The following is a 12,517-nucleotide window of genomic DNA, read 5'->3' on the forward strand; positions in this document are numbered from 1 at the left end:
TCTTTTTGTGCAGCCTCACATTGCTTGTCGCCTTAGTAGTTTTATCATTTAGAATTAAAGGGCTGTTTCACCTTTAAGCTAACTTTTACAGCGTTTTTTTTTTTTTACTATAAAAGCCGAATTTTTAGCTTGAAAAATAAAATCTAAATTTTTAGAGATTTATTATACCCTGAGGATGGAAAAAGTCAGAATCCGAAAATCCTCCATCTCAGACCTGCCAAGGTTGTATAGAAGTCAATGGGAGAGGTCCCTAACCTATTTGGAAGTTTCTGAGGTCTGCGCTGGATTTAGCCCAAAAATCCTACACAAATCCCAAAAACGAAACAAATCAAGCGATTCACGGGGGGAAAAAATTAATAAATCAAGCGATTCGGGGGGGGGGCGAAAAAAATCCGACAATTCGGTTTTTTGCTCGTTTTTATATTGCATTTGTCCCTGAACGATTAAACCGTTTTTTTTTTTTTAATAATAAATCCAATCGTGGAATAGGTCCAATCATGGAATCTAGTTTTTTCTTTTGGACTTTTTTTATTTTAATACTCAGGATTTTGATAAAATAAGGCTCTTAGTATTGATAAAATTAAGCTCTTAGTATTTTATAGAATGGCAGATTCAAAGCAATTTTCAATTGGCCTTCATTGTTTTTTTATAGAGTAATTATTTGCCTTATTCGTCTCTTTCCAGCTTTCAAATGGGGGTCACTGATCCCATCTAAAACAAACAAATGCTCTGTAATGCTACAAATGTATTATTGCTACATTTTATTCCTCTTTCTATTCATACTGCAATCTTTTATTCAAATCCGCTCATGGTTGCTAGCAGAATTAGGACCTAAGCAACAAGATGGCTGAAATTGCAAACTGGCGAGCTGCTGAATAAGAAGCTAAATAACTCAAAAACCAAACTAAAGAAGTAGGTAGAAATGTTGTGCATTATGTACATTTTGAGCTTCTGTACCAACCCAAGGCAACCACTGCCCTTTAGCAGTAAAGATCTGTGTTGCCAAAGATGCCCCTCATTTTGTGCTGGATAATTTGCGACAACCCCTAAGCTTAGCTTCTCAACAGCTGCTCAGAGCCCACTGAGCATGTGAGTGTCACAGACACTTTCCAAGATGGTGACCCCCTGTGACAAAGTCCTGGATCATTGCTGCTATTGACACGCTGAAACTTTATGGTAATACAATAGGTTCAGTATATGAAATATGGCATTTTTAGCCATATTCATTTTTAGGGTTTAGTTCTCCTTTAAACATCTGCTCCTTTTACATCTGCTATTTCTCTCTTGCTGGTGCCAATGAATTCCTTGCTTGCTGCACGCTATAGACAAAGGGATGATGTGCTCTCCTTTCCCATGTGGCTGCATTTCATGCTAATGACCAAGCCACACATTGTGTTTCCGCAGAAGGAGAATATATAAAGATGTTCATGAGAGGCCGACCAATCACAATGTTCATTCCTTCCGACGTGGAAAACTACGATGACGTCAGAACGGAACTGCCACCCGAAAAATTAAAACTGGAGTGGGTGTATCCTGACGATTGATGCAGTGGCGTAAATAGATGTTACGGGGCTAGGGTTGACACCTTTTAAAACAATGATTACCGGCTGGTGGTGGGGGCGGTAGCAAATGGGCGGGGGGTGTTGTAAAAAGGGGCGGACTGTGACGTAGAAAGGGTGTGTCCTGTTATAAGTGGGTGGGGCCTAAACACGTGATTGGCCTGAAGACAGAAAAAACTGTACATTTTGAGCTGGTTGGGGGCAGCTGAGGGCTTTTGTTAGGAGTATTACAAATTTACCGGCAGCTACATTGCCGGTAAATTTGTAATCTCGGCCTTGGCAGGTGTTTTACCGGCTAGGCCGGTAAAATACCGGCAGGGTGGCAACCCTATACTGGGCCCCACAGCAAATTCAATTTAGGGCCCTAAAACATTAATAACTTATGTTCTACCAAGACTGAAATTGCCAATAGTGAAATAGTTCGTTAATTAGGACCTTGCTGTGCCCCCTGCAGTCATGGGCCCCCTACAACTGCAGGGTCTGCTTCCTCTATAGTTATTCCCATGAATTGATGAATGCTGCACATACCATGTTCTGTGGGGTGTTCGAGCTCAGCAGCAGTCCTGAGTTCTAACACCTTTCAGAAAATGAATGAGCACTGCATTCCCTGATCCTTTGTAATCCGATAAAAAGGTAAAGCAAACCCATCACTGAAGCAATCTTTAATGGATAGATTCTTAAAGGACCAGTAAGACCATAAAGTTAATGTTCACCATACACCCCCCAGCATTCATTTTGTAATTAACAACTGAAAATGTATTTTATATGTGAAGCGTAAACATTACTGCTATTTTTAGAATAGTTACGTTTATTGATTGGAACTCGCTGGGGCTTTAAATGTCCAACATGGGAACACACACTACTCGCCTTAACTCTTGATTCCCAAAGATTTGGTTATCGGGGAAGAGACTGCCGAGCCAACGTTTACCTCTTGCCTACAGGAGAGATTGTATATTTCATTGCTTCCGTAGTTGTGCTGTTCAATTACGAGGAAAGGACGCAGCGGCACTATCTCGGTCACACCGACTGCGTGAAATGGTAAGGAAACGAGTGATCAGCACACTTGCCAAGCTCAGGTGTGCTGTGTTTACAGGGATACCCATTATATACCAAGACGAAGTCAGATGGCAAACATGCTGAAATCATTAAAGGGACTCTGTCATTATTTTTATGATGTAAAATCATGAGGATGTCCTTTTAATTTCTAAATTACACTGTAATCTGGTTACCTTCTCATTGTTCTGTTGTTAGGCTGCTGGGGGGAGGGAGTGTGGTGATATCACTCCAACTTGCAGTACAGCAGTAAAAAGTGACTGAAGTTTATCAGAGCACAAGTCACGTGACTGGGGGCAGCTGGGAAACTGACAATATGTCTAGCCCCATGTCAGATTTCAAAATAAAATATAAAAAAAAATCTGTTTACTCTTTGGAGCAGCACTATTAACTGGTGCATTTTGAAAAAAACTTTTTTTCCCATGACAGTATCCCTTTAAGGTATTTTATTGAGATTTCCACACAACATTTCGGGTTGCTCCCTCTTTCTCAAGTGCTCTTGAGTGCTCAAAACGTTGTGTTGAGATCTCCATAAAATACCCTGAGGGTTTCAAAATGTTTGCTGTCGTGTGCCATTTGACTTCTTCTTGGTATATGTTGGCTTCTGAAAACTCGTGCAGCAGGGTTTCCACATTGAGCACCACTTTTGTAATATAGGGTATTAATAAGTCAAATCAACTGGTCTTGCTGTGTTTTCTTGAATTCGTTTCACCAGTCATCCATCTGGTTTCTCAATTCAGAATAACTGTAAATAAGGTATTTTGGGAATAAATACCCTGGAATGATGATCCAATCAGCACCATCTGTTTATCATAATCCGCAAGTATTCAAGAAAAAACACCTAAAAGTCCAGTTGATTTGACTTATTTCTACAGCTATACCATGATCTGGATGAATGAGAATCTTGACAAACATAAATAATATTGTTTTTGCTCTGAACCCATCACATTAAACTGTCTGGTTCTGCTCCGCAACTGCATCAATGGGGCTTTCAAATTCTGGCCCCTTCCCACATACTTCTACAGCAAACACCGGGATGGCAAAATCTATTTTTTATATATATATATATATATATATATATATATATATATATATATATATATATATATATATATATATATATATATATATATATATATATATATATATATATATATATATATATATATATATATAAAAGTCCACAGTGGTGCACTCTCGATCCTCATGGATAATTGCCTGGGTGCTGGTTATAGCATAGCATAACAATCACGAAGAAAAAAAACCGCACTCACAGGTCTTGTCAATGGTGAAAAAAGAAAAAAACTTTTATTTCAACGTTTCGGCGCAATGACTTGGGCCGTCTTCAGGAAGTGTATATTTTTTATTATTTATTCTTTATGTTCTTCTAGCATTGCAGTGCATCCAGATAAAATCAGAATTGCAACAGGACAGATCGCTGGGGTGGACAAGGATGGAAGAGTACGTATCTTAATCTTTTTAAACTTCCATAATAGTTTTTGTCTAAGGCTGCCCATAGACTCAAAGATACCATCGTATGAATAGAAGTTTCGTACGATTTTCGGACAGTGTGTGGATTGTCCCAACATTTTTTGTACCATGGCGATTGGTGGTTTAGTCGATAGGACAGATTAGAAGATTTCTGTTGGCTAACGATAATATCTCTTGGGTGACTCACTTCTATTTGTCAGACATAACTTTTGCATGATTGCTGTCACGGCCAGAACATCTTCCGATTTGTTAATTTTCTGCTTTATTTAATCGGAATGTTTAGTGGCAGGTCAGAAGATTTTGACTTCCTTTTCGTTTATTGGATACAAGGCTCAAATCTGCACGTATGTGGCCAACTTTAAAGGGATTATATGCAGGAAAGGGTTTTGTTATGAACACTGCGAAGTGATTTCATCAATGATGTTATTTATGTCACATGACTTACAGAAATTTTTGAATGAAAAATAATAATGTACCCCCGTGTTGTAAAGTTTGGGAACCCCTCTAAATTCTTTAGAGTTTTGTTTATCATTGGCTGAGCTTTCGAAGTAGCTACTTACTTTTAATATATACCATGCCTTATGAAAACGCTAGTATTTCAGCAGTGACATAGTTATTGGATTAACAGAAAATATGCAATGTGCATCATAAAATTAGACAGGTGCATATATTTGGGCATCCCAACAGAGATATTACATCAATACTTAGTTGAGCATCCTTTTGCAAATGTATCAGGTATCGGCCTCCTATAGCCTCTGATGAGTGTCTGGATTCTGGATGGAATTTGTGACCATTTGTCTATACAAAATCTCTCCAGTTCAATTAAATTGGATGGCTGCCGAGCATGGACAGCCTGCTTGAAATCATCCCATAGATTTTCGATGAAATTCAAGTCGGGGGATTGTGACTGCCATTCCAGAATATTGTACTTCTCCCTCTGCATAAATGTCTTTGTAGATTTCAAAGTGTGTTTAGTCCCTGAACTAGCCCCACAGCATGATGGAACCTCCACCAAATTTGACAGTAGGTAGCAGATGTTTTTCTTGAAATGTGGTGTTCACCTTCCGCCATGCAAAGCGCTTTTTGTTATGACCAAATAACTACAGTTTTTGTCTCATCAGTCCAAAGCACTTTGTTCCAAAATGACTGTGGCTTGTCTAAATGAGTTTTTGCCTACAACAAGCGACTCTGTGGCGTGACAGATGTGCCTTACAGATGTTCTTTGTGCAAATTGGGCTGAATTGTAGAACGATGTACAGATACACCATCTGCAGCAAGATGTTCTTGCAGCTCTTTGGAGGTGATCTTTGGGTTGTCTGTAACCATTCTCACAATCCTCTGCATATGCCGCTCCTGTATTTTTCTTGGCCTGCCAGACCTGGGTTTTACAGCAACTGTGCCTGTGGCCTTCCATTTCCCGATTACATTCTTTACACTTGAAACTAACAGTTTAAACCTCTGAGATAGCTTTTTGTAGCCTTCCCCCTAAAACCATGATACTGAACAATCTTTGTTTTCAGATCTTTTGAGAGTTGCTTTGAGGATCCCATGCTGTCACTCTTCAGAGGAGAGTCAAACAGAAACAAAACTTGCAGTTGGCCACCTTAAATATCTTATTTTCTCATGATTGGCCACACCTGCTTATGAAGTTCAAGGCTTGACAAGCTAATCCAACCAATTTGATTTTGCCAGTGATCAGTATTGAACAGTTGCATGCATTCAAATTAGCAAAATTACAAGGGTACCCACATTTTTGCACAGCCAGTTTTTCACATTTCATTTAAAAAGTTATTTCTGGCCAACGTTTGTCTCCACCTAAGACCTTTTTTTTTTCTTTTTTTTTTCTTTTTTTTTGTTTTGCTTTTTTGGAAATGGTAAGCTGGTATTAGACATGATATGCTATACCTGCAAATCCAGTCTGGGAAGATTTATGACTTTTACGAGCTTGATGCTTGATTTACGTGCATATCCTGCCTTGTTAAATATTTTCACATTATTTCTAATTTTGTGGTTTTTGAAATATTTCATTTTACAAATTGCAATGGGTTTGTGTCCCCCACACAGAACGTGTCCTTTCATGTTGCTGATCGTTGCCTTATGCCTTATATTACTTCAAAAGAAGAGAGATTTGCTGGTGAATGATTACCCATGATCTGTCATTTAAAGGGGAACCATCACTGATATTTAAACAAAAAATCTGAAGTTGATGCTTAAAGGAAAAATATTCCTCATCCCCTCTTTGAACTTCTAACAATAACTATATTTATTGATATATTTGTATATCAATCTCACACTCGCATATATCTGATTCCACATATTCATTTCCATTTCCAACCCCTCCTTAGACTCGCAACCCCCTCCCTCTCCTTGCTCCATTGTGGAGTGATGGATTCTGGGACAGATTCTCTGGAGAGCAGAGCAACTTCATTTCCTGGAATCTATCGATTCACAATGGAACAAAGGGGTGGTTTCATTACACTGTGAGCCTAAGGGTGGTCCCAAAATTACATATTGGAATTTTAGTACAGTCGACCAAAACTGCATCATCTGTGAACAAAATGGTTCAGGTGCCCGGTCCTTGAGGCTAACCTGACATTTAGGGGATGATTTATTATCTATAGATGCTCCCGGCAGGCAAAATGATTGCAGAACCCATCCACCTATTATGAAATCAATTGCTTTTGATTTTCCCCACCGAACCGGTTATAAAAAGAAAGGGTTTTTTGCAAAAAAAAAAATAAGAAACTTCCCATCTAAAAACTAAAATTGTTTGCCGAAAACTCAAGTGGGTTCAGGAAGTCACTCTCCTTTTTTGCAGTCTTTTCCACTATGGGCATCAATAGGTGATAGTCCGATTTGGATGGGCTGAATATCATGAACTTGGCTATGTCAGAGTCATGCAGAAGCTGCTGACTTGCAACCCATTCCTGGGCTCTTTGCAATTCTAATACACTTAATTGCACAAGTAAACCATGCCAGAGTTAAATACTAGATCAGTGGTGTAACTATACGGGTAGCAGACCCCAATGAGTGGGGCCAAAGTGAGATGACCCCCTCCGGATACCATATCCTGGAGATCAGTGGTCCCCAACTTTTTTTCCTTTGAGCCACATTCAAATGTAAAAAGAGTTGGGGAGCAACACAAGCATGAAAAAGTCCCTTGGGGTGCCAAGTAAGGGCAGTGATTGGCTATTTGGTAGCCCCTGTGTGGACTGGCGCCCTCGAGGTGGCTCTACTTGGCACTATACTTTTTATGCAATTAAAACGCTCTTCCAAGTTAGGAATTCAAAAATAAGCACCTGCTTTAAGGTCACTGGGAGCAACATCCAAGGGGTTGGAGAGCATCGTGTTGCTCACAAGCTATTTGTTGGGGATCACTGCTTTAGATATATGGGCCAAGGACAATAAGAAAAGCTTCTGAATTGCACTGCTTTCCTTGTTTTTACCGGCCTTCCTTCTGCTTCTGTCCGGCAGCCTCTACAGCCTCATGTTAGAGTCTGGGACTCTGTGAGCCTCTCCACACTCCAGGTGATTGGCCTCGGCACTTTTGAACGTGGTGTTGGATGTTTGGCCTTTTCCAAAGCAGTAAGTATTCTCAAATCTGGTTTTGAAAATAAGTTGTTGCTTTCACAGTATCGTTCATAGACTTAAGCAAAGAATGATTAAAAAAAAACCTCTCTGTACCATTAAAATCTGGTTATTGGCCATTTTTGAGCCATTATTAGAATAACTAAATGAACAAACCAGAATATATGAGGTCTATTATTATTGGGCTTTTGTTATAGCATCCCACACTCAGCAGCCCTGTTTGTGCAACATTAATTAACTTCCTGGTGCCGCATATGATCTGTGTGTTGCCCTAGTGTGTCGTGTACCAGTGTGTATGTGTATAAACAACATTGTTCACATGCTGAGGATGCCCTGCCTCTAGCACTTTTTGAGCGATGGTCATGGAAGGGAAGTTAAAACTTCATAGCTTACTTAATATTTTATTAACTAATGGTATCCATATCATCTCAGGGCTGCATTGACATGGGCATGATATTTTTCTCTAAAAATTCCCCCAAAACTAATAGTCGTGATTCCCTTTAGTAACAGTGACGGCATGCAGCCTGCTTTCTGATGTACAAGTGGCCAGAAGCTGATCTTCTACAGAAGCTGCAAGATCAGGTGGCCGCTCCGCCAGATATACTGGTTTTCCACCGATTTTATTAGAAGCCAAAACTCACATTTAGGGCTTCACGTTGCACTTTTGCTTTTAGGAGAGATATGTGAGCGACCTTCTTCCCAATAATACATACAAAAGTTCTGCCTGTAGCAACAGGTCTTCGCTGTTTTACTGAACAATCAGCCTGTGAAATCTCTCCCTTAAAGGAGAACTAAAGCCTATCTAAAGAAGAAGCTAGAAATGTTGTACATTATGTACCAGCTCAAGGCAACCACAGCCCTTTAGCAGTAGAGATCGGTGTCGCCAAAGATGCCCCAGTAGCTCCCAGTCTTCTTTTCTGCTGATTCACTGCACATGCTCTGTGCTGCTGACACTTACTGAGGTTAGGGAGCCACTCACAATACAGTACACATAGAATATATATGTCACATTATAAGACTGATTAGTAATTAATACAGATAATTACTACATGGCAGCACAGAAACCAGTGCAATTAGCATCAAAATGTAATAATCAGCCCTGTACCATCCGCTTATATTACAGACACACCTCCTTTTCTGCTTGATAATTAGTGACAACCCCTAAGCTTAGCTTCTCAACAGCTACTCAGAGCCCACTGAGCATGTGAGTGTCACAGACACTTTCCAAGATGGTGACCCCCCTGTGACAAGTTTGAAGTCCTTGATCATTGCTGCTAGATGGAACTTTAGGCTGGTGGAATAAGTTCAGGATATAAAATGTCATTTTTAGCCATAGTAATTTTTAGGGTTTAGCTCTCCTTTAAGCTGTGACTACTTTCCGTGTCTGTTAGCGATGCACCAATTCCAAGATTCATGCCATGTATATTACAGTAGAACCCCCACATTTTACGTTTTCCAGGGGACCAGAAAAAAAATGATGTAAAATCAGGGAAATGTATTATGCATAATATATAGGCGTAAACAGCGATGTAAAACAAGGGAAACCGTCAAATCCGAGGATGTAAAATTGAGGTTTCACTGTATATAAATAATGTGTTACTCTGCATTAATCCTTTCAGTTGATTCCCTCTTGTCTTCAGTCCATCCTAACCAATCTGGTCTTCTCTCATTAGGATTCCGGGGTGCATTTGTCTGTGATAGATGACTCCAATGAGCACATGCTGACAGTCTGGGACTGGCAGAAGAAATCTAAAATAGCGGAAATCAAGGTACAGCAAGAGTGTTCATATGTTCATCTGTGATAGATGATTCTCTAGATTAGTAATCCCAAACCAGTGACTCATGAGCAACATGTTACTCACTAACCCCTTTTGATGTTACTCCCAGTGGCTTCAAAGCGGGTGCTTTTTTGGATTTCTGACTTGGAGGCAAGTTTTGGTGGCATGAAGACTGTGTAAAATCAAACAGCCTCACTTGTAGTCTGCCTGTTCACATAAAGCTACCAAATAGCCAATTTCAGCCCTTATAGGGCACCCCATTGGAACTTTTTCCATGATTGTGTTGCTCCCCAACTTTTTTTTTTAATTAAAGGTGGCTCATGGGTAAAATAGGTAGGGGACCCCTGCTCTAGATAGTGTATCATGTCTGTGTTTATGAACAGAGATATTGTTCACGTACATATAGAGATTTATCAAAGGTGGAATTTCGAATTCATGTTTTTCTTTAACTCGAATAAATCCGAATATACATACTCGAAATTCAGTTGGGAGGTTATTTAATAAAAAAAATCAAATCTAAAACTCGAACGAATATTACCGACCCAAAAAGTTTAATCGAATTCTAAACAAATAAGTCTAAACTCGAATCGAGTTTTTTCTCCGAATGCTAATCGGATTTACATCTTCAAATGGGTAACTGGACCTCTTTGACTTATACATGAACTCGGCAGGTTTTAGGTGTCAAATGGTCAAATTCGAATTATTCCCAGGGTATAGGTTTGATAAATCTCAAGATTCAAATTAAAATTCTAATAGAGTTTGGGAAATTCGCAATTCGAATTTGAGAGTTTTGGCCAAAAAAAAAGTGAATTTCCAATTCAACCCTTAATAAATCTGCCCCATAATATGTGATACTGGGCTGGTTTTGCTGGCGGCTGTGGGAAATTTAATTTGTTTTATTTTTGCCCTTTTCTTTGGACAGACAACAAATGAAGTTGTTCTAGCTGTGGAATTCCATCCGACTGATGCCGGAACCATAGTGACGTGTGGCAAGTCCCACATCTTCTTCTGGACATGGAGTGGCAATTCTCTAGCAAGAAAGCAGGGGATATTTGGGGTATGAAATTTCATAGATTTCATAATCATATCTTCAATTTTATAAACTATGCTTATGTGCTGGGCTGTCCTGTTGGAAATTAAATGGCAGCCCCTACGGCTACATTATAACCTAATGACATTATCCTATGCTTTCCTAGGCAAACATAACATTGCAGGGTAATTTTTTAAAAAATATGTTATAATTTAGTTTCCATGCAGGTCTCAAAGTTTCATTTATCTAGAGATGGAAACCTGATTGAGGCCCACTAACCTGATGATACAGGTATAGGAACCGTTATCCAGAAAGCTCAAAATTAAGGAAAGGCCCTCTCCCATAGACTCCATTATAATCAAATAATTCAGAAAAAAATATTTCCTTGTAGTAATGAAACTGTACCGTGTAGTTCAGGAGTGCCCATACTTCTGACCTGGGGGTTTTCTGGATTGATGATCTTTCCTTAAAGGGATACTGTCATGGGAAAAAAAAATTTTTTCAAAATGAATCAGTTAATAGTGCTGCTCCAGCAGAATTCTGCACTGAAATCCATTTCTCAAAAGAGCAAACAGATTTTTTTATATTCAATTTTGAAATCTGACATGGGGCTAGACATTTTGTCAATTTCCCAGCTGCCCCATGTCATGTGACTTGTGCTCTGATAAACTTCAATCACTCTTTACTGCTGTACTGCAAGTTGGAGTGATATCGCCCCCTCCCTTTTTCCCCCCAGCAGCCAAATAAAAGAACAATGGGAAGGTAACCAGATAGCAGCTCCCTAACTCAAGATAACAGCTGCCTGGTAGATATAAGAACAGCACCCAATAGTAAAAACCCATGTCCCACTGAGACACATTCAGTTACATTGAGAAGGAAAAACAGCAGCCTGCCAGAAAGCATTTCTCTCCTAAAAAGCAGGCACAAGTCACATGACATGGGGCAGCTGGGAAATTGACAAAATGTCTATCCCCATGTCAGATTTCAAAATTGAATATAAAAAAATCTGTTTGCTCTTTTGAGAAATGGATTTCAGTGCAGAATTCTGCTGGAGCAGCACTATTAACTGATGTGTTTTGAAAAAAACATGTTTTTCCATGACAGTATCCCTTTAATTTGGCTCTTCATACCTGAAGTCTACTAGAAAATCATGTAAACATTAAATAAACCCAATTTGCTTCCAATAAGGATTAATTATATCTTAGTTGGGATCGAGTACAAGGTACTGTTTTATTATAACAGTGAATAGTAATTCTTTTTTTGAAAAAAAAAAATGAATTATTTGGATAAAATGGAGTCTATAGTAGATGGCCCGTATTTCTGAGCTTTCTGTATAGAGTTTATCCTCAGAATGGTTGTTTGCCTTTTCGGTTTTCTTTGGAAGCTCACCTCATTACCCCTCCCCATACCTCGTGTGATGTGGATTCACTTACACCAAGTGACTCAGACTGTGTGCTCTATAATGTCTGCACACAGACTAGACTTTCTTTTAACCCTTTCCCTGCCATTGGCTAAAACATTGCAGAATGCCAGAAAAGGAGACTCTGTTTATAAACTCTATTCGAATCCATCAGTGGCTGCTTGGCAGTAAAAGGTTTCAGAAGGTTGTAGTATATAAAAGGCCCTGTATAAACCTTTTTTTTTTTTTTTTTTTTTTTTTTAATTTCCAGAAATATGAAAAACCAAAGTTTGTGCAATGTCTAGCGTTTCTTGCAAATGGAGACGTCCTTGCCGGAGATTCAGGTGGGATAATGCTCATATGGAGCAAAACCAATGTAGAATCCACGGCTTCCAAAGGTGCTAAAGGTAAACATAATTACCCTTTATTTTGCAAATAATGGCTTCTGCACTGAAGGAGCTCTTTATTCTTCTTAAAGCTTGCACCTCTTTTCCCAATTAGTTTTTTCTCCTTTTAACTGTTTCTGTAGACTATAAAAGAAAATGCTGCATGGCTAGCTTTAAAACACAGGTCCTGCATCAGCAAATCAATAGTAAAATACAATGAAAAATACAAAGTG

At 39.1% G+C, this 12,517-nt stretch overlaps 1 protein-coding gene across 5 annotated transcripts in view; it reads left to right on the forward strand.

Moving 5' to 3' along the window:
• eml4.S (echinoderm microtubule associated protein like 4 S homeolog) overlaps window positions 1-12,517 on the forward strand; it is a 124,062-nt gene that overhangs the window by 92,188 nt on the left and 19,357 nt on the right. For all 5 annotated transcript variants that reach the window (XM_018264597.2, XM_018264599.2, XM_018264601.2 and 2 more), the window contains 7 exons: window positions 1,405-1,528; window positions 2,448-2,597; window positions 4,004-4,073; window positions 7,578-7,688; window positions 9,365-9,460; window positions 10,392-10,526; window positions 12,170-12,305. In XM_018264597.2, coding sequence (XP_018120086.1) covers window positions 1,405-1,528; window positions 2,448-2,597; window positions 4,004-4,073; window positions 7,578-7,688; window positions 9,365-9,460; window positions 10,392-10,526; window positions 12,170-12,305 — 822 coding nt within the window. The remainder of the gene's footprint in view (window positions 1-1,404; window positions 1,529-2,447; window positions 2,598-4,003; window positions 4,074-7,577; window positions 7,689-9,364; window positions 9,461-10,391; window positions 10,527-12,169; window positions 12,306-12,517) is intronic.

This window comes from Xenopus laevis, chromosome 5S (assembly GCF_017654675.1).
Source record: "Xenopus laevis strain J_2021 chromosome 5S, Xenopus_laevis_v10.1, whole genome shotgun sequence".
In the NCBI taxonomy this organism is placed as follows: Eukaryota; Metazoa; Chordata; class Amphibia; order Anura; family Pipidae; genus Xenopus; species Xenopus laevis.